The 24,345-nt window shown below is 26.2% G+C and overlaps 1 protein-coding gene across 3 annotated transcripts; it reads left to right on the top strand.

The window, feature by feature from the left end:
* The first annotated feature begins 31 nt into the window (after nucleotides 1–31).
* On the top strand, nucleotides 32–24,345 carry LOC135927523 (uncharacterized). Of its 3 annotated transcripts, none has more exons than XM_065463549.1 (13): nucleotides 32–103; nucleotides 7,564–8,081; nucleotides 14,775–14,911; nucleotides 16,913–17,044; nucleotides 17,441–17,797; nucleotides 18,649–18,855; nucleotides 20,079–20,291; nucleotides 20,455–20,738; nucleotides 21,048–21,270; nucleotides 21,672–21,884; nucleotides 22,117–23,051; nucleotides 23,596–23,809; nucleotides 24,039–24,345. In XM_065463549.1, the coding sequence occupies exons 2-13, from the start codon at nucleotides 7,681–7,683 to the stop codon at nucleotides 24,119–24,121; spliced, it is 3,399 nt and encodes a 1,132-aa protein (XP_065319621.1). In that variant the 5' UTR covers nucleotides 32–103; nucleotides 7,564–7,680; the 3' UTR covers nucleotides 24,122–24,345. The 3 variants fall into 3 exon arrangements, with proteins under 3 accessions (XP_065319621.1, XP_065319622.1, XP_065319620.1); XM_065463548.1 differs by having other exon boundaries at nucleotides 34–103; nucleotides 21,669–21,884; nucleotides 24,039–24,343; XM_065463550.1 differs by lacking the exon at nucleotides 24,039–24,345 and having other exon boundaries at nucleotides 33–103; nucleotides 21,669–21,884; nucleotides 22,117–23,046; nucleotides 23,596–23,744.

The raw sequence follows: 24,345 nt of genomic DNA, 5'->3' as shown, positions 1-24,345 counted from the left end.
AAGGCCTATAAATCATTCACTCATAATTTTTATTTAAATTTTTTTATTTTATTTTATTTTACAATTTTTTTAAAATATTATTACTCAAATTACTTTGATTCAAGTATAATTAATCTATATTATGTATGTTTTTATTAGACAAATATTTTATCTTACAATAATATTTGATTTTTAAAAAATTATACAGGCATTATAATAGCATCCTATTTTTTATTGTAATGTAGTTATGATAAAATTGTTATTTATTATGGTTTTGATTTGTCTTCATCTCATTTGTAATTTTTTTTAACATGTGGAATAGGATTTGTAATTGTTTTGAAATTTTTCCTTTATAATATTTAAATGAAACTCTTTAATTTCACATGTATAAACTTTTAATTTTTTAATTATAATTAATATCAGATTTTTTTTTTTATGCAAGATTTTTATTTAAAATTAAAAATAATAAATTAATTTTATTTATAAAATTTTAAGTAATAATCTAGCCTATTAATCATTGAATATTATTTAAAAATATTATATCATGCTTCCTTGAATATTATAATCTTCAAACATTTTTAATATTATATCATTCATTAAAAGAAATGATTAAAAAAAATTTTTCCATAAAATTAATAAAAATATCAAGTTTTTTTAAAATTAGTTCTATTCTACCTTTAGCCTTTCTGAAATAGACAAACCTTGTCTTTCAGAATTTATAACCTCAATTTGTTAAAAAAATAAAATTCCTCACAGGTTGATATAATACAATCAATACATTATATGAATTAATATTGTTAAATGACCCAATTTAATTGATCTTTGAAAATGGCTAACTCAAGATTTTGGTCAAATTTTTTTATAGATTTTAGAGGGATCTGGACATCTGTTGTCTAAATCGTGATGCCACACTGAAATAAATGTTATATATTTATATAACCAACACTCAAATATGGCCTCTGCTCAAGGATATATTGCTATTAACTTACCCCCATCCACCCATAATTTTTTTGGACTTATTTATTGACAAAAAAGCTTGAAATTCTAAGCAATGCATCCCTTCCCCATCTACCAATTATAAGTTCCAGTAGCGTTAAACATTATCTTGTAAAAAAAGATAGTTCACTAAAAGTTACAATCTTCAATAGTTTCACCTTTTTATGTTATTTAGTAAATTAAAATTTACTAATTTTATATGTAATCATTGGTGCTAATTTCATGTCCACATTTTTCTGCATTACATGAAAGGGGAGAGCATTTTCAAATATTTGCCTATTTTCAATAAGGAAAAATAGAATTTATATCTCAGAGATATATCTAATAAATTATTCTTATATATTTATTTTTACACTTTTTAAATTTTCAAAAATTTTAATATTTAAATCAATATCTGGACTGATAAAAACGAATTTGGGTATGGACATTTTAATATGTTTATAAATATTTTTGGTTTCTTTCATGTTTATTTTGAAAAAATTGATAAAATATAACTATCTCTTTGTAATATAATTGGAATATCCCATTTATAAATTTTGGATAAACTGTTGTGCCATACAAACAGGGGCATATCTAGGATTATATTTTCTTTTTTTTAGAATCTATTTATAAATTAATTTCCATATTTATAGTTAATATTTATTATATTATTTGAAAAATAGCTAACTCATAACTTTTTTTTCAAAGTAACCCACTATTAGCTATAGTTACAACAAATAACTGTTGTTGCAGGGACTCACTACAAATTTTATTCCTTTTTATCACCTTTAATTAAAACTTTTGGTAACCATTCCATTCCAGTTCGTCTAAGATTAAAAATTTTCAGTTTCCATTTTTTTATTATCATATTTGAAACTTCCCAATATCCTGAATGTTTATGAGAATCCGGAAGGTTATATATAGAATCTCCGAAATGTATTCTGGAATGATTTTTAAAATCAGTATTAACGTGTTTCTCAAAAAATAAAAATCTGACACTTTTCAGCTGGTCCCTCATAATTTCTATGGTGATGATGCCAATGACGATTATGACCCCTTTTAAAACAATTTTATATTCTGCAATTACATTAAAATGAGTTTATTTCTATAATTTTTGGTATTATAAAAAAAGAATTCATTAATGAATTTGACAGACTCTATTTTCAATTAACACACATTAATAATATAAGTAACATTAAGAATAAAAAATACTTTTTAAAATGCATATTAATTTTTTTTGTAATTATACTTAAATTGTATATTATGCCATTAAAATTAATTAAATTTATTACAATAATTTACTCTAAGAAATATTATAAGCAAAAGGAAAATTTCCTTCTAATGAAAACATCCCCCCCCCCCAGCGTTAACTTAAAACCTTTTTTCCCCTTACAGGTCTTCATACTTTTTTTTCGCAGGTATTGGTGTTAGTTCACGGATATTACCTTTTCCCTTTATTTCACTTATACTTTCACGTTATAACTTGAACTGGGACATTAATTACTTTTCCAACTTGCCTCATCTATCAATTCTTCACAGACTAGGATTTTCTGTTGCACTCACTTTATAAAATATTTCCTTTCGAATGAGCAATATTCATCAATATGCAGCCTACATTTCATAAAATATTAGAATGATTATAAATGGCTTCGTGTGATTTCAATCTAAAATTAATGCTTTTACTTAATCTCAGAAGATCCCCTGATTACTATAATATTTCAAAAAATTTTTTTATAGTAATCCCTTTTTCATGTTCTATTCATCCTAATGATCTACTACCTTGGTTGGGTCTAATTTTGTAAGTCTAGCTTGGCACTAAATTTTTTTAAAAAAATTTAGCCCTATCCCGAACGATTTTTTTTATTATTTGTTTCAAAAAGACCGACTTGAACTAAAAATTATTTGTCAACCCGGTCCGACCTAATTTTGTAAATATCTAATTCATACGTTTGTAGCGTCAAATGGACATCTCTACACTGCAAATACTCTAAAGGTAAATCTACCCCGCACAACAATATACACTATTTATCCGTAATACCTTAACAAAGGCGACAAATAAGTTTCCACTGATTAGCCCGTCATCTGTCAATTTCCATGAGTCGATACGTGCATAAACATACCTATAAAATTCGAAAATAATTACATCAAAATACATTTTACATGATAAAACCCCATATTATTACAAGTTTCTCGATCTTTATTTAATTTTTTAATCATTATTACAAATTTAGCAATCTTTATTTTTGTAATAATCATAATGTTGCAAATGAAAATTATAATATTAGATAGAAATTTCTATATATTTATCCGAGGTGTCTATTTTATTTCAGTTGGTTTTCTTTGGAATTTGATCGCAAACGCTAGGCAATTCATATTCAAATTCTGTTTAAATGATTTTTTCTCCATGACGTTGTTCATTAAGTAAAAATGCCTTCTGATTCGGCATTAGAATAAAGAATTATAATTATAAAATTGCGCGTTTTCATCCTCCTTATACTCCATTTCAAATATAAAATAATTATCACTCATAATTATAATAAATATATTAATTTTTCTGCTATGCATGTATGCCTTCATTTATTTTTTTAGCTAGGTTATTATATAGGATAAGGGAGATCTGGCATAATAAATTTGTATGAAATATAATTTAATTCTCAATTTATCACCAGGCTCATTTATTTATTAATAATAATTTATATAAATTAGAATCTTAATAATCTGAATGTTAGAATCCTAACTTTATTTTAAAAATTAATTGTTATAACTATATGATAGATAATTTTATATCGTTTAAAGTTATTGTATAATTTTATATATATTTTAATTTTAATTGGGGATTAATTGTAATTTCATATTTAAAGTATGTTTTTTTTTGTAAAATTTGAGACAGCCATAGTTATATTGGTATAAAATCTATTTCGAGTTTAATTTTTTCTAAAATATTTTTTAGGTATCTTATTGCTATAAATGCTACTTCAAAAGAGATACGAGATTCTCGTTACTTCTATAAAATAGGAAAGCGTTACCGTTACTTTGTGTTTACAAAATTTAAGAAATTAATAAAAATAATTTTATAATACAATAAAATAAGTTTTTTTCATATATGTTATTCAAAAAAAAGGAACTCCTTACCTCTAGAAGAAGGTAACCTTAGTAACGACTTAACTTTACAGCACTAGATATCACAGTTTTTATATTTAAAATACATTTTTTATAAAACATATTTATATTCAAATTCAATTTTTTAAAGTATAATAAGAATACATTTTTTGAAAATTAACCCAATCTTGTTTATATGCATACGTGATGGTAGGCTTTTTAAAAAACAAATAATAAAATTTACCATTTGTATTTTGATTCGATAAATTATTTTTTTAAAAAATATTATATAATTCATGTGAAAAGTTAACATAAAAATTTTTTTTTTGTGCCATCTAATTTTAAACAGATTATAATCGATGATAGAAAACTGAACATGCGCAATAAGGTACGAAATTAAATCAAAATTCCTTATTCATATTCCAACAATTACTATTCATATTTGGATGAATTTGAATCATTCGAAACTAACAAAATCAGACCTTTGAAATTTGAAAAATGCGCGATAAAAATGTATTAAGTTTTAAAATATTCTATTGCACTGAATTCGCGAAACTCTTACGACACTGAAACCAATTTAACTTTCCACTTAGAATTTTTGGTCCTAGAAATCTTGTATTGGTGTTGTTGAACAGCTCAATTTATAAAAACGGTTAACCCGATATTTTAACCAAGAATATTAGACAAGCTTGTAGATTTTGCTCATAAAAGGTATAGATGTTTAGGGGATAACAAAACAATGATAAATTTTTTTTAGGTAGAAATGAGTTTATTAAAATTGTATTTCATTGTATTATCTTGTCAATCAAGTATAAAAATTGTTATAAACATTTTTTTATCATGATAATTGATAAAAAAAAATTTAATTAAGTTTATTTACAATTTAATTTATATATTTTTTTTAAAAAAAAAAATAAACTCATCTTATCACCTCTTTACTTTAACAATTTACACATTAGTAATACGTCCTACCAAATTGAATGTAAAATATATTTTTTTAAAATTATATGTAGCAATTTTTTTTTCTTCTTCATTTTTTAATGAATTTTTAAAAGGTAGCGGCTTTTTAAAAAAAATTATGTTTAAAAAAATTAATTTTTTATTATCTTCCTTATTTATTTTATCTTAAGAGTAATTTGTAAGATTTTTTTTTTATCTCTACAAAGGAAAAATAAAGGTAAAATTATTTACTATTATTTATTAATAAAAATCCTGCTTACTTTTATCTTATTCCAAATATTTATCTACAAAAAAAAGATAATAATAAAACAAGAAGACCGATCTAAAATAGTTTATAAATATTTGTTCTTTCTTACTCGTTTTATTCCTATTTGGAATTTACACTAATAAAGTATCATTCCATTTTTTTTAAATCATCTAACTTTATTTTTTACTCTGCTTTAAGGATTTACAATGTTATGTAAAAAAAATTCTAAAGATAATCATTGATCAAAATTTATATCAAATATATAATAAACCATTTGCAAATATTCATTTTACAATCATATTCATGGATTGTTTTCTCATTTTGCCATGAAAACAACAATGGAAAGATAAATGAAAAGGATTTATTGGATTAAGTTATCAATTTACAAAGAAGGTATAACCAAATTCTACTATCATCATCGCAAATAGGAATGGTATCTTAATTTTATATGATTATTATAGACTATTGGAATTTCATTTATCCAAAATTTATAGATTCAGAGAATGCATCCCCCTCCCTGTACTTATTTTACTCTATCTGAATAATATCAAATTAAAATAAATTTTTTGGTCTTTTAGTTTTGTAATGCCAGATGAGATCGATTGATGAATTATTTTTATTTATAAAAGTATTATTTATCATAAAATATGTTATTTTTTTTTATCGATCAGAATAGTTATCTTGTTAAACTCCTTATATCATTTACATTTTTGAGGTTCATAGGTTTTTAACTCTTCAAGTTTAATACTAAAATTTAAGAAACTCTTTTTTTTAAAAAATAATTTGGTAACCTTCTTTTTTTTTCTTCAAAGTTATTTGAATATAATTTGATCCCGAAACTTGATATTCAAAAAAAACAATTAATTTATTCTGATTTTATCACAATTGGAACGATGTACGACTTATAGTAAATAATTAATAAAAATAAGAATATTTAATGACTAAAAAAAATTCTTTATTCGGAATCCGACTAATTATCTAAGATTGGATTATTTTTTTATTCATTTGAAAATCATTTAAATTCATATTTGAGATTAAAAACTGTCTAATAAAATGAGGACATTGCATTTTTTTTCTCCATTATATACTATATTTTTGGAGAATTTGATCAAACTGCCACTATGCCACGCATATGGACATCTATTGGCGAAATCTAGGGACATAAATAATAATTTGGCTAAAATCTTGATTTTGTCGATGTGCATCGTGCATAATACGTTTGTTAAATTGCATATTTAACAAAAATTTTGGGGCGTTTATCTTATTACCTTGCAAAAAAAAATACGAATGTATTTATAATTTATATAATATATAAAGAAAAGGATTAATCGATAATATTCCATACACACAGCAAAGATAATGAAACGAAATATGATAATAACCTTTTACAGATAATTTTTTTTTACTATACCGTACTTACTATACCTAGAATACTAATAAAATTATTCGTTTCGAATCGAATACGATTAAGGAAAATATATTGTTGAATAATATTTTATATATTGTTTGATCGAATTATTTGTATAATTTAAAATTATTATTATTCCTAAATATTCAAAATTATCAAGTTAATTTTATATTAAGATCTTTAAAGTTGAGCTATATTTTCAAAAAAAACAATCCAAAACTGAGGTAATAGTTTAAAAAATAAGTTTAGTCTTCTTTCAGCTAGCTAAAAAATAAACTATTATTTATTATAAAACTTGACTTAAGGTCCAAAAAAGTTTAACTGGGGTCCAATATTAATTTTGAATGCTATCATTTAATAAAATATATTTTCTATATCCTATGATTTTAATAAGATAACATGATGTATTTTTTAAAAAGCTCTCGCCTATAAAATAAATATTGATCGTAGTAGAGTGAGATGAGAATAGAATCTTATAATAATCAAACTACACAATATTTAGATGGTGTGAATGTTCCCAACTAGACTAGGACCAAAAAAAATAAGATTAACTCTTTTTTTGCTTTTCAAATGACAATTTTTTTTTCTTTTTTTGGCTCGATTTTTAGTTTTATTAAAAAATTAATTTTATTGGAATAAGTTATAATATAAAATAATGTAATAGATTAATATGTATTTATTAGAACTGTTGAATTGACTTAATTGAAAAATTAGAATTGGAAACTTTGTAACCTTACCTGTCCATTTGAGAAATAATGTTAAATTGTGTAAATCTTTTATGTATCCATTGTGATAATATATATCTAAAAAATATCGTGTTTTTTTAAGATATTTATTTTATCATTTGAAGTATTAAATTTCTTTTTTTTAAAATATTTAATCTAATTATCAATAGAAATGAATCCTTTAATTCATCTAATTCGCAACTCCTCGTCTATAGTTAAGATTTTTTTGTCATATCAACTCGTACATTTTTAGTTTTTAAAACGTGATGTACAAATAATTAAACAATATGGCGGCGATTAAGAGTGCTAATATCAAACTTCCTGCCATTGAAAATTCCGTCGTTAATGTTCGAAATGGTGAATTCATCACTAAAGGACATTTCGAATCAAGTGAGACGAATGGATGCTACTCCGACAAAAAAGATATAAACGGTAATGAGGGTACATATGAAATAAATAAAATGGATTGCAAACCTATAACCACAAATATAAATGAAAAAAAAATTAACTATGAAAAACACATCAAAATGAAAGCAAACGATGATAATTATCCTCAAAAAAATTTAAAATCGGAATCGTTTGGTTTTCAAGATTCTGTTGTTAAAAGCGCTGCGACTAAAAAGACAAGATATACCTCACACCCAGAAATATTCCTTAAAGATATTCCTAAATTGGCTAAGGCATTAAAGTAATTTTTTAAAATATTTTATTTTTATGATCCCTTATATCCTAAATTTAAATATCAAATGATTTAAGGTAAACTTTCTTTAGGTCTACATAACTAAGAAGGCTTCATTTATAGTAAATGCGTAATGTGTAAGCGTTACATTATTTAACGCTATCGAAATCACAGCTGATTCTTCATAGCTTTAATAATTTTTAAAATATACATTGCAACATATATTTTTCAAATTTTATCATAGCGTTATCATCATAACGCTCCTATTGCCTTGATTTTGTAAATAAGGCACCGTTGAACATAACGCGTTTGCTATAAATGAAACCTAATTTATTTTCGTATCGGACTGGTATTTCAATTTATTATTTAAGCAAAAAGTTATCTTAGAAAAAGTTCCATAGAAAAAAATAATTGTGTAAATATAATTTACACAATTATTTTTGAATTCATTCATAATGATATAAAATGCAGGTATATCAGTTAATATTTTATTTAGAACTTATTAAAGAATAATTTTCATCTGCTAAGACAGTGGCGTATCCAGGATTTTCTTTTAAGGGGGGAAAATTTGGGGGGGGTGGCTTCGCCCCCAAACCCCTTTTACCTGGCCTTCGGCCAGCTTTTCCCCGGCCTTATGGCCGGGTCTTATTTAGCTATTCTATTAAATTATGAATAATTTAATAATAATTATATTTCTATTTTTAACTATTATTTACTAATTCGTGCTTATGGATAGGATATTACAAGCCTCTTTTTTATTATTTCAAGTTAGGTATATTATATTTAATAAAGTTTTTTTAAATGTAAAGGTTTATTTATATGTAAAGTTGAAATAAAGTGTAATGTCATTTTTTTTATAAAATTTGCTTTAAAAACTAGCCTCAGCTTAAATTCTCATACAATATAAGTAGAATATAATTTTTTTTATTGAAAATACTAATAGTAGTTTAAAATATTGACTAGAAAATAATTAAATTAACAAGTTTTTTTTAACTTCTTATCAAATACAAGATTTTTAATTATTTAGTTTGTCTTTGGAACCAAATCTCTGTGTATATTTAACAGAGCTAACCCATTTAGCCAAGATTCAGTACTTCGTAAATATGTTTTCAACCTTCTCAAGTTGGAAAAAGTCCTTTCATTCGTACATGTTGTAATAGGCAAACATGCAAGAATATAAAACAACTTCGAAATATTAGGAAATTGTGCCAAGGTTTCTTTACACCGATTGAGCGCATCAATAGCATGCTCAGGTAAAATAGCTAAACCTATAAATATTTATACCACAATTCGAATTTACTGATTAAATTTATAATAAAAATTTTCTAAATATTTAATTTTACCAATAGTGGCATTAGAAAATGAAGAAGGATCTTTGGGTAATAAAACTTGAAGATTGCTAAAGACTTGTTTTTTATCTAAAACCCGTACTTTTATTTGCTATAAAAAAGTATCTAAGAATGGGATGAAAATGGATATTTTATAATATTCTTCAGTTGAGCCAATATTTATTTTCATCTCAATAATGGCCTAGGTGCTAGACGAGGTTTAATTAGTATTATATCATAAAATTTAGCCTTCGATTCAACGTCTAGATAAATATTATAAAAATATTTATCTACATTCATTCTTATTGTATCTACCTGTTCATGTATATTTTCCGCCAAATCAATAACTTGAACCAAATCTAAATTTGGTTTTTGTAAATTTCTACAAAGTAGTGAGCTAAAAATAATTTATTGATGCAACTAGCAGCAATGATAAACTCTGATTGATCAATTGAATTCAATAATGATATCGCTGCTAACGACACATTACTTTTTTTCATGCTCAGCCATATTTATAAATTATCGTTTGATTTCAATCTCTTTGACTAAATATTTTTACATTTTATTAATATTTTTGAATAATATGTTGGAAAATTGATATTCAAATATTTGTAAAATTTTGATTAGTGGGAGGGGGATCTGGGGGGTGGGGGGTAAAATTTTTATTAGCTTAAAATGATATTTATGAAAATAGTCAAATTTGCGATGGAAGGGGGAAATTTCCCCCTTTCTCCCCCATTGGTTACGCGCCTGTGCTAAGACATATCTGAAGTAATTAGCAAGTTAATGACAAATAAGAAAAATTAAACAAAATAAATCAATATAGTGAGTACAAATTGGGTGCTTGCGTTTTGCCGTACTAAAACGTAACGCATCCTTTTAAATTAAGGTTGCCTTTTTATTTAAGAATCTTGTATTAATGATTCAAAATTTAAACTAAATTATAAAAAAGAAATGGTTTTTAGGAATTATATTATCTGTCTGCCTTTTTATTTCATTTAGAATTATTCCTATTTTGTTCTAACACCAAACGATAATTTAACCGAATTGCCACATTACCATTTATAATACATTTTAAGTTTGAAACGCTTAGTTTATACCCACTGCACTATTAGCCCCCCCCCCTCATCCCACCGCCTAGCTGGTAAAATTTATATTTAATAACTTTCTTTTTCATCTTACCTAACAATAATAACCTTACAACTCATTAAATTAATATATAAAGAAATCGAAGTTTATATAAAAGGTAAATGATAAAACGGAAGTCATAAAGTTTTATTACCTTTTTTTGAAAAAAAATTCAAATGGTAAAATTAACAAATTGCTTACCTGTCTTAAAATATAATTAAATAGGTGTGCAAAATAGGTCTTTATTATGTGAAACGAACTCTAACTTTTAATGTAAATACGGGTATAAAAATATTTAATTATTTCCTTTTAAATAGGCTCGATTCCCTCTTCTTTATCCTATATATAATATTGATTTTGTATTTATTAATATATAATTTCTTTCCCAAAATATCAAAAATTCTACCCACAGGTGGAGTTCTGGTTATTTGCTTTTTAATCAGAGACCTGCATAGAAAATTTAGATCCTATCCGGGTATAGTGTTTGGCTAAAGTCTTATGAAGACGACGAGCTACAAACTTATTTGTCCGATTATTTATATCCAATTAATAACGATATCGGAAAACCAATGAATTCGGCTTTCCCCTTTTCGTCAAAATGACTAACCCATACAAGGCATGTCGGTGTTATGTTAATAGTTTTCTCAAAGGCAGGAAGTTTGCTTTCCCCTTTTCGCCGAAATGGCGGTAATTTATCTATACAAGTCACATAGTTGTCATGCGAAAGAATTTTCTCAAAAGCAGGAGGCCAGAATATCTCTTAAAATTAAAATTTTAGATGACTCTAGATTTTTTGAGAAAGAATGCTTAAATTGCGAGATCACAATTGATTGAGAACCAACGATTTATTTTTCTAATACATAATAATATCCCATTTCATTTCTTTTATATATCATATATTTTATTTGTTAATATTCAAATTAATGTTCATATCATGTATTATACATTAGTTTATTATTTAAAGGGGAAATTAAAATGTGATTTAACACGCGTCTGGTCCTGAAATTTGGTTAGCCCGGTCATAAAATTGGCGTTAAAAGACATCCGGTTTTAAAATTTATGTTAAATTAGAAAACTTTCCGTCCCAAAAAATAAAAAGACCCTCGAAGGTTGGATTCATATGATTTTTGTTTAAATCGAGCTTTGGGTATTCTTTGACAAAAGAGGATTTTTTAAAAATATCATATAATTCGAATCAAGTATTTAAATGAAACTGAATTATAAGATCAGCATACGGCTGAGTTTTTCAATAATTATCCCCGATAAAGGTAATTTTTTTTTCTAGAAATTCAAAAAAGTATTTTAAAAAACATAATCTTATCAATTAAAATCCTCAAATTTTCCCGATCTTTAAAATAACCCCAAATGCATTGAAATGATCCAAAGATTTATTGAATATAGGCTCAACACGCATAGTTTTGTTGGACTATTGCATTTTCTGAAAGCTCAGTATATATTTTTTTAAAAATATAATCTTAATTTTTTTTTATATTATAATATTTAACTTTAATAACTTAATAAAAAAAAATGTTCTATAATCTTTTACATTATTGTTTGTTTGATTGACCTCAATTTTCACGTTCGATATGAATATGAATAAAAAATGTTTTTATTTGCTTCATAAATTATATTTTTATACGATAAATTTAAGAAAATTATGTCCGATAAAAAATTTTTTTTTTGCAATATTTAATATTTATAAATAAAATACTACCATTTTACCGTATACAACTACTTTACATACATTGCGGTAAATATTGTGAACAAATTTTATTTTGTAGAAAAATTTAGAAATTATTTTAAAAATGGTTTTTTTCTTGTAAAATTTAGGTTGATTTGGCGTCATAAGGCCATGTCCTAAACGATTTTAAAAATATTCGGAAAGTTTCAAAACTTTGGCAAATTTTAAAATTTTTATAAAATCGTATGTTAAATATTTGAAATTTATAAAAATGAAATTATATTTTGTCATATTTTTATTTTTACATTTGAAATAGCTTATTTTTTTATTTTCATTAATGTCTCAAAAGTTTGTGAATTTAATTTAGTGTTTTGGACACAGTCCAATGAATAAAATTTTCTTTGTTATTAAGGGTTTAAAATTTATAAATATTATAATATACTCCAATAAAGTGGTTTCACTTCATTATAAATTATCCTTGTGTCCACAATGAAAAAAATGTTAAATCAAATATAGAATATTATATATATTTTCATTACATATCATATATCTTACCTTGATTAAATTAATTTGTCGTTTATATCTTAGTAAATTTCTCCATTATAAATGAATCTTTATAAATATTCTATACTTATATAAAATAATGGTAGAAATTAAAATGGCTATATATTTTCAAAAATCAAATAATTGCGATGTTCTTTATAAAAACAAAATAAATCCTTTTGTTGCCACTGTATTTATTTATTTAAAGTCATTAAAATACATGGCCAACGACAAGTTCATATATATTTTATAAAATTAAATATACCTTTTAAAAACAACACACAATATGACATTTATTGGAGTAGGCCTTCGATAGTGGGGATCAGTATCTTTTTTTCCGTTTGATTTAAACGAGGATATTAACAAATTGATATTTCGATATTGTTAATTAAATTATTTTCAACAGAAAATTTAACAATTATTGACTTTTATCGTAGAGAGACCGAAAATTAAAGTTGACAGCGATTTTTTTTACTAAATCATTATTAGACCTAATCATATAAACCAAGTCAGTTTTTCACCCAAGGCTACCTGCATTGGGCCTAATTTATTTTAGTTCTGACCCGATTCGAGGAAAAAAATTTAAAATGACTATTCGATCTATCAGTGTACTTTTTTTAAAGAATCTAGTCCAAGATTTTATTTTAGAAAAGTACGATTTAGTGTGGTTAAAACGGGTAACTAAATTTTTCAGCCGAAATAATATTGCCTTGGCCTCTAGATGTTAATCGATGTCCAAGCCTTAGTGCCTCCTATGAGCTCTTCAAGTGCTAAATTAAATTTTGTGTTGGTCATTTTTAAAAATCGACTCATATCGAGCCATTTAACAACATAGTTCAATCAAAATGTTTTTATTGGATTGGCGAAAATAAAATACGTTATTTCATCAAAAATTCTAAGCGCTAAGGGAAAATAATTTATTTTAAAAATGTTTGAAAAGAATCTAACAAAAAGGACAGTATGATAACAAAATAATTTAAATATTTATCGAGGATCCTAGTCTGATCCTATTCGAAATAAATTAAAAATCAAGGTGCGAATTCGATCGAGAATCTGTCAGACTTGACGGTCATGCAGAGCTCTTCTCGAAGCAATAAGTTTGAATAAAAAACAATATTTTCCATTTTATTAAAATGCTCAATAATTGGGGGAAAACGGCATCATTATTGCATAAAAGATATGTTAAATATTTAAATTGTAGATCCTATCTTTGCTCCGGGAGTTTTTTTAAAATTCCTCTCGGAAAATTCTTCGATTTTTGGGATAAAGTTAAGAAGATTGAAAAATAAAAAAATATTATTTTATTACGAAAAAAGTTTTCAAAATTAATCAGTAAAATGCGTATATGTTACTTATTTAACCGAAGATTTAACAATATTTTTCTTATGTTCATTTATATAACAAAAACTAAATTTAGATGGATTTGTTAAATATAAAGCAATGACCACAATATCACATTAATTTATTATTCCTTACCACTATTAGAATTTTAAATGATTCAAATTTATTAGGTTTGTTTCTGATGGCGAGCCATTTGGCAAAGTAAAATAAGCGCAAAGTTCGGGGTTCACTACCATCCCTTTTATAATTTTTATAAAAGTTTTATAAGTTTAAAGGATGTGAAAGTAAGCGTTTCCTTGTCCATATGAAACTGATAGAAAACCGGAATAAAATAATAATGTTCTTACAAATTGAAGTTTTCGTTTATGTTAAATGACAACATGCAAATAGAAAGGGATTATTCTGCATTAAAAAACGAAAATTTTAAGTTTTTCGCATTTAAAAAAATACCATTTAAATTTAAAAAATGAAACTTTTTTTAAAAATCAATGCTACAAGCTTCTGTTCAATTTGTAAGCACTATAAGTTTAGACCAGTAGGGCAAGATATCTCTGCGAATTAAATTTTTAACTGCAGCCATCTTCCTTATAACAAGAATGATTAATTTATAAATTATATTCATTATATAAAAAGTAATTTAAATTTTAAAAAAATAATTTTATTTTACAACCCTTAATTAAGTGAAATAGACGAGTTATTGAAGTTATTTCGCATTCCAGATCCACCCATATCCGTCATTTTAGCTCATTCCGATGCCACGCTACAAAATGTAAATATACCGGTTCAACACTCCATATCAACACATTTAATTAATTCCAGTAAATAAATTTTAATTAATTTCAATATATTTTTTTAAAATATATATTTAAGAATTTGAATTGACTTTTAAGAGAAAGTTAAACTATTTATTTTATAATTTAGTAATAAAAATGTTAAAAATTTGAGATATATTTTTTTTTACTATATTTCAAAAAAGTAACTTATATTATAATAAAATACAACATTTGTTTTCCCCTTTTTAAAATTTAAATAAATTTTAACTTGTTTGTTTAAAAAAATAAATTATATACATTTTTATATGGGAATTTAGAATAGTTGCAACAATAGTAAAGAAAAAAAGGAATGAATGACAAAATAAAAACCTAACCGCGGGGGCGGGGTTATGAGATTGATTCATTGATATTTCACCGGTCTTAGTCAAAATACATTACCATCATATTTTAGTCATTAAAAGGTCTCGTCATCCTTGACTTGGGGAAGGGGGTGCCCTACATGGTTCTAATATATAATAATTGATCGTCTATAATATTTTATCTCCATTTAGGAGGAAATTTAGTAAATAAGGTTATATAATAATCTTCTCTACCTAATCTATTTTTTTGACCCGAAAATTACCTTTAACTTTATAAAATTTGTAAAGAATACAAAAAAAGGTGGAGAGTGAGTGACATAATAGATTTAGGATACTATAATCCAACTAACTTACAAAAAATATTAACAAAATTTTTCCGAATCGTTTGAAAAGATAAAATTTTTTATTAAAAAAATAAACCAGATAATGCAAACGGGAATTAAGTGCGATAATAAAGCGAGGAGGAACTAATTTAAGAAGAAAAATAATTTAGGTTACAAGTTTAAGACGATTAAAAAGATATATAAAATTCTTTAAAAAAAAATATCGAATAGTAAGTATTACAACATTCGCAGTATATTATACACAATTTTTTTTAATCATTCATTTATCCTTCATGTCATTCATTCATTTCTTGTATGAATGAATGTATGTATGTAATCTTTTTAAAAGTGTTAAGTTAAATAAAGAATAATATTTTCTTTTTTTTAATACACGAAAACGTTACAATTTTTTTATACACAAAAGATTAATTGAAAAGGAGATGGGAGAAATTTATTTTAATGAATTTTAATCATTATTATTTTTTTCAAAAAGGTAATTCGTTGAAATTTTTTTTTGTAGTTTTTAACTACACACGAAATAAGGAAAAAAAATGTGCTTAACATAAAATAAAAGTTTAAATGAGGCCAAAACCTTCTTTTCCCCCTTTCAAAAGTTATATAAATTGCTGCTCTCTTATTTTTATAAAATAATACAAGTATTTTTGCGATTACTACGAATGAATAAACAAACAATTATATCGAAGGAGGAAAAAATTGATTTTTGAAATGAGTTATTTTGAAAAAAAATTAAGAATTTAAGCTCCCCCCCCCTTATTTTTTGCTTCATGCTTCATGATTGCAGTTTAAGATAATTTTTTTATAAAATAAAGATTTTATAAACTATAGGAATTTAGTTTATAGGAAGAGAATAAATTTTGGAAATAGTTGTCATACAGTGTATAGAAATTTTGGGAAATCTTTGCCGTAGTAAAGATGACTACATAAAAGAAGTTGAAAAATTATTATTGGATTTTATTAGTTGGGGACAGAGCCTTCCAGACCCTCCCCCCTCCCTACTACGTCAATGACGATGTAACCCTCCTGATGTCTAAAATATTAAATAATTTACTTATAACATGGATACTGAGTATATATATTGTCTAAGAGGGTACCTTCCTGATATTTCAATGATGTAGTTGATTCGTACGTACCTTTACCGTCTTAGAAGACATTGGTTTTTGGAAACAAAAAAATGGAGTCAACGGTTAGTGAAGGAAGAAAGAATGGAAATTGATTGACGTAGTTATCCATTCAATCTATAAGTTAATTATATACAAGCTGAATTATCAATATTAGCACTATTGGTTTATAATATTTTAATCTAAATCACGTGCTTCATTCTTTTACAATTTTTTATATCGCAGCATCCAACATAACTTCAAAGTATTACATTCTCCCCAATCCTCCCAGTATTATTAGTCAACCGAACGAATGTTATGAAACGGAGGAAGGAAACGTCGTCAAATTAACGTTTACCCTGGACTCCTACAACAATGGTCAGTTAGATATTATATTAGTATTATTCAAGATAGGATTTATGTTAGAATTCTGGCGATTGTAACTCTTCCCCACCTCTCACAAATTGTCGCTATCACATATATTTTAAAAAAATAATATCACATCACATACAGAAATAAATAATTTAATTCTTCCCTCCCAAAAAGAAATATATTGCCAATATTATTATCGCGGAGAGAAAAAATATATTATAAATAAATATTTCGATTTTCAAATTTTTAATTTGTTTTGTTTTTAAAATTATTTTGATTAATTGCAGCAATTTCTAAATATTCATCTGATGGAAGATTTTTTAAAGTTAGTTAGCCTTTACCAAAAATTATATATATATATTTATAATATTCCACATATTAAAATAAATTTATTGTTCCTAGACGATATATACTTACAAAAATTTGAAACCGATACAAAATGCTTCACAATAACAGACGATTTCTTGAGACTTAAATTCACATTTTCACCAAATATCACACCAAATCCTTCAACGAACGATTTGATATCAAATTCAGAATTCAAAACATCAAGCACCTTATCGCATAAAAAGAAAAGTTTATCGAATCAAACAAATGAAATTTTAAACACGAATTCGACTGCTTCGAATTCTATTTTAGTCACGTGTTTGCTGTTTGATTCTGATATAAATGATTCCGGTAGCTATAGATTCGAAATCAGGAACGGAATTGGTGCTAGCGTTGCTTGTTTATCTTCGGTTTTTAGAATTTCTGTTAAAGGTATTATAATATCAAAAATAATATTAAATATCGAGAAGTACGTTTAAACGATCGTTAAGCTCATTTTGAAATTATGGGGAGAAAAGGTTAATTTTTTAAATTTTTTTAATATGTATATGTATATTATATACTAATGTCGCGTTATTTTGACTAAAAGAGACAATTAATATACTTTAGAAACTAAACTAAGAATGTAGTTAAGAAATGAATATTACATAATTTTTTTAAAATGGATTTATGCCCGCCAAAAAATCAACCAATTAACATTTTATAATAACATTTTTTTTTTGGAATATTATATTTTTCTTTCTCACTATAAAATATAATTTACAAATATAATTATGCTTATCCCTTATTCGTAGTAATTATATAATAGATTTTAAATAAAAAGTAAAATATAATAAAAGTACAATCCTCCCTATGAGTTATTGGCATTACTTTTCCCAATATGATGGCCACAAATATAAATCAGACGAGATACCTCATATAATATATACTAGAGATTTGCAAATGGCAAAATATTTGGGCCCGGCCCGACCCAATGGGAATTTATTTCTTGCCCCTCCCTTCTCGGCCACGTTTTAATTTTTTCTTAAAAACAAGGTCTAAACCGAATTACATGCTATGCTAATGAACGCCAAAATAAACAACTATTTATAAAACTGGGAGGGGGGTTTAAATTAAAAACACTATACTTTATGAATTGCCACTTGTATGAAAGATTAGAATTCATCAAATATATATATAAATATTTTGACCGGCTCGACCCAAATTTATTTTTTTTAGACTATCTGGTCCGGCCCATATCTTTAATATATATATATATATATAGTATAATAATTTATTTTAAGGTCAACCATCATCTATTGACAAAGCTCCTCAATTTATAAATAACACGCAATCGCAAGACCCTGACAAAGTATTTGAAATTACTAATAGTGCGCGATTATCCATGCGCGAATTTTATCCGATACCCGAACTTTTTTGGTTCAAGAATGGCTTTCGAGTCGATCATCATGTGTTTAACGATAATCCCAGATTTCTCAAATTCATTTTAGGTTTGAATAGTTCTTAATTTATTACATTTACTTCTTTATATTTCTTTCCTCGCTATAGGTTATTTTATTTAAATTCAATAAAAAAATAAATATTGATATTAAAGATGTTAGAAATATTTGATTCTCTCAATTTATCTTTTAATTTTTATAATCTATATATTTATTTTTGTTATGAATAGTTTTTTAAATTTGGACATCCAGTCAAAAATCAGTCTCATTTTGTAGTTTTTGGTACATTATCGCAACAGTGGCATCGCTAAACCTTTTACTTGTTTTGCGAAAAGAAGGAAATCCTTTTTTAGATAGCTCTCTAAAGTTTTTAGAGTTTTGTTTTGTACCTTTATGTGCTCCTTATCGACGTCGTGGTATTCTAGGCTAGCCAGAACTTTCTTAAGGGCAGGGTGAACTTTTGGATTGCCTTTCCTTCTATATATATATTGGAGGGATTTAGACCAACTTTTTGCAAGTTTTTGGTGGTTGTGTTTTTTTTTTCCAAAAGTTATTTTGGTTTCTTAAAATTGTTTTTAAAGGAAAATTTCAATTATAGTCCTTATTAAAAAATTATTAACTTAAACTTATTTCATTCATTTTTTGGGATGGGAAGTAGGTCTATAAAGCGATAATTTTTATTCACGAAAACTCATACACTTACCCTGAAGAATTTTTATGTCTACCCTCTCTAGGCTAGGATTATGATAATTATCTATGATTTGTTTCCTCTAATTTTAAAACATTCTCCAAGCTCTCTAAAATGAAAATAATATTATAATAGGGGAGGACTGGGGGCCCCATGAGACCAAAGTTAGAGGGATCCAATTTTTTTTACTTATACACATTTTTGTATTCTTTTTGAGTCATATTTTCCCTTTATTTTTATTAATTTTTTTTACATAAGATTTTTCTGGCCACAGTAGTCTATTTTTTAATTATTTTTAGTTTACCTAAAGTTCGTTAACAACTCATTTGTGCAAAAGATTGTGTAAGAAAATATTCGCATACAATATTTAAGTTGATTTGTGCAGATAGATATATGCTTGCTTGCCCTTAATTATTTTCGTATTTTCTCGCTGCCTTTTACTAACAAAGCAAAGCCTTTTAAGTTATACCTAGTTCTTCCCCTCTAAAGAAAAATCCCGGGTACGCCCATATGTTGGCCTAACTACATGTATATATAATATACCGAATGCTTATAGTTTATTACTTAATTTATATCTTTATCATAGACATTTTTCCTCAGCATTTTAACACGCTACTTCAACCAAACGATAAAATTTTGAATACAATAAATATGACTGCAGATCTACAGATTTTTCCACCCAAGAACACTTTTTTTGTAACCGATTATCTAAGCACATTTGTTGGTGAATATATTTGTATGGCCAAGAATCGTTTGGGGTGCCACGTGACTTTCTTTAAATTAGCGCTTGATCCTCGAGGTTATTTGCATTAACAGTTTTAAATAGATTATTAATTTTTTAATATTATTTTCAATCTATAATTTTATTAAATGCTGATTTCCAAAAGAGTAATTATATAATAAATACATACTTAATATATACATATTACCAACCATTTTATAAATATACATTTTATATTTAGGCAAGAAATCTAATTTATCCGAAAGTGTTAGCCTAATCTTTTGTCCAAAACTTGACAATAACAATGATATTGATACGAAAACAGCCGAAAGTGCACTAGCCCCAAAATTAATCGATAATCGTGGCAATATTGCATTTGACACAGACATAGATCTGAATTTAAATTCTTCGGTGAAAATGATTCGAGAAAGCATAACGACAAGGCTTTTTGTAATAGCAGATGAAAATGTCGAAAGCTTAGAAGAAGCCTTTAACAATACTTCTCCCCCAAATACCGAAGCAGATGTAATAATATATAATCAGATTAGCTTCGATAAATTTTACTACGTCTGTAAATAAGTTAGGGCATATAAAAATAGAATTGACATTTAAAGGGGGGGGTAGTATTAAACCGAAGATGCCGTTATATGAGAGAATTTGGCTAAAAGGAATTTTAGGGAAGAATCGATACCTTAAGGTTATTTTTACCCCTTAAATATAATAAGATTAGATCAAAGAATAAATATTGTTTTATTTTTGTATAAGTAAAACATCTGTAAAATTTTTAGAAATCTTAAATACAATATTTTACAACCACTTATGAAAAAAATCAAGGAACATACCAAAATACTTACGGATGAATGTGATGATATTTCACTCTTACCCTCTTTGCCTTCCGAGTATTTTGATCACCAGGGTTTCTCTCAAAAGGCTGGGAAAATTTTGCGTACACCTAAGGCAGACGATAAATTAGGTGAAAATGAAGACAAAAACTTACCCATCCTAAGAGTCAAGCAGGGAAATACAGAAGATTTGTTAGATGATCTCGATAAAAAAGGTTATTAAAAAAAAGAATGAAATTATTTTATCTTTTCAACATTATTTCTCCCATCATTGTTGATTCATATAAAGCCCACAAGAAAAAGAGAATTCAATGATTATAGCAGAGACCTGCAGGCCCGGGGCTGGAAAATAGTATGATTTTAAAAATCCAAGCTGGAATTAGTTGGGAAATCTTACAATGGGGCGTTTAATATTCTACTGCTACCTCTAAAAGAATTTTCAAAATACATTCATTCAAAATAACATATTTTTTAGAATTTTTGGTCGAGTCGGCGGAAAATTATTAAAAATAAAAATCCTGGCTGGGATGGACCTGAAATTTTGATTTATGCAGGTATCTGAATTACGTCATGAGATTTAAGGCATTTTTTTTCTTTTATGCTATATAATAAGAAGTTCATAACAAACTCACTCCCGACTTGTCAGGTGATTCAGAAGGAATGAGCCATGTCCGCAGTACCCGTTTCCCGGTTATCCGAAATTATTTTTATTTTACATCCACGGGTGTCGATAAGATAGAAAATGATCTATTAAAGGATGAACCGCTTTGCGAGAATTACGTTAAAGATGCTAAGACTATTATGTCGACCAAGATTCAAGGGGATAAAAGTTTTTTTTAGATTTAAATAATTTTTAACGTTGTTTATATTTATTGAAATTTCAAAATGGTCACATAATAATCTTCGATTATATTGGCTAATCCTAATATAGATTAAATGATAAATAATTTAAATATAATACTTAAATTTCTTATAATGAAAATATTTATTTTTAAATTTTCTGACAAGTAAGGCGTTTTATCTGCATAGGCGCATATTGTAAATTACCTTTTATATTTCAGATATAACCGAAGTACCTAAAAAAGCTTTTTTACCTACTGCACTACCATTACAGACGATTTTAGCCGCAATAACTTCCGTTACTCACGAAACAGATGATATCTCCGAACAAATTACAGAAGCAGACGAATCGAATTCAGAAATTGAGGAACTGATAAAAATTAAGAAGAAGGACACCCTGAACGTCATATTCAGTAGCGGGGAATTGAAGAAAGGCGGGAAAATTTTTAACACGAACAGCCGTTCCAGAATGAGAAGAAATTCTTACTCGCCCGGCCTTAATATTACTTGCAATAATATTTCTACATTCTATCAATCAGGTAATGAAAATTATCATCTTCAAGAAAATCGAGTTTCTAATGATAGCAACGCTAAATTCTGCAAAGCTCGAGCTTTATTCGAAAAACCTGAATCACATTCCGCTTCTCCTTCTATTAATTATCGTTCTACTTCCCAGTACTCTCCTTTCCCACAATCGTATGCTAGAGGGAATGATGATTACGAAAACGACGATAACGAATGCAAACGTGCGGATTCGTTTTCGTCTACGTCTATATCGATAAACCAACTAGACGATTCTTCCCAGTCATCTCGCCAACAAGGATTAGAAACGCCCGATTCTGATTCTACTTTATTCCATCCTTCACCTGATAGTGAATACAAATATAGTATTAGTGATAATCGTCCGACGTCTTCAGAAGCTACTCGACAAAATGTTACTGAATACAAACGATTAAACAATATACCCAAAAGCAGACTATTAAACGAGATACCGGATACGCATCACGTGACAAGAGGTTATACTCACTTTCGGTCCGACCATGATCGGGTGAAATGGAGGCAACCTGCCAAAACACCTCCAACTCCTACAAATAATCGGCATCTTTATCTCGGGATGACTTCTCATAATTCAAACCCTATCAATGAAGAGTGTAAGGTAGAAATGTTATTTTGACTAATTGAATTTTCTCTCTAATATTTTTTATTTGTAGAAAGTGTATTAACAATAATCAAAAGAAGTTTTTTTAAAAAAGTTCAACTTTTTATATCATGAGTTGTGTTAAAGATTAAATTAATCAAATTATATCTTTTTTTATTTAATTTATGTTTTATATTGAAAGGTTACTCAATTTCTATATTTTTTATTTAATTTTTTTTAGTATTCTTAAAGAATGTTAAATCTTTTGAAAAGATATAAATTTTTTTGTATATATTTATATTAGTAATTATAAAATTATATATACTTGAAATTTTTTGATCTAAACAGACATATTAAAATTATGAAAAAATAAATTGTTTTTTTTAATTTAAAATAAAGTATTTTTATTAAACCACCTTTTTACTTACCATCTTCTATAATTTGTTTGAATACACAAAAATCTTTCGATTATTTAATAAAACCTTTAAAACAAATTTATTGAATCTTATATAATAATTTTAATTGATATATTTTAATTTCCCCTAAAAATATTATCAATCAGATGACTCAAATTAGAATAGCGGACACCAGCTTCGATAACAAAACTTTATATCTATCACCTAAGTACTCCACCATCTATCCTAAAACCAAACTATATAGAAATTCTTCGGCCATCTCTTACTGTAAATCAGACGATATTGCCGTCAAAAGGGTTACAAACTATTTTAAAACGTCATCTGAAAATAAATCCAGCATGACCATAAATCCCATTTCTGGTAAGTATCGCATTCACTAGGCTTATATTATCTATAATTTTTTACCAAATAATAAGGCGTGAGATAATCCAGAGCACTATAAGGATGGTTACAGCGCTTAGAAACATTTATATAATAATTAAGTTTAGTATAGAATTTGTTATAAAAGAACGAACACAATTTATGATATTGTTAACTTTATATTTTCGTAAAATTGACAATCATTTTTCTCTTAATGTTCATAAATCAGATATTTCGAAATCGGAAATTACCACCAATGATATCATCAATAAAACCAAGATCCAAAAATGCAAAATTGTGCTCTACAAATAAAGACACCATACGACGATTAACAATGTCATAATCATTCTCTTAACTGTGTTAATTATTGATATGTGTAAATTATGATTATATTTTTGAAATTTATACAATTCTATTTAAAAGAAGACACGATCACGGAAATTTTATTTAAGTTATTTTAAAGAAATGTTATCTTTAATTTAATACTCGTATGTTGATCTTCCCCGATTCATTTTTTCTTGATTCAATAATTTACT

The sequence above is a fragment of the Gordionus sp. m RMFG-2023 genome, chromosome 3 (assembly GCF_954871325.1).
Source record: "Gordionus sp. m RMFG-2023 chromosome 3, tfGorSpeb1-WG-v2, whole genome shotgun sequence".
Lineage (NCBI taxonomy): Eukaryota > Metazoa > Nematomorpha > Gordioida > Chordodea > Parachordodidae > Gordionus > Gordionus sp. m RMFG-2023.
This window is presented reverse-complemented; position numbering and strand designations above follow the sequence as displayed.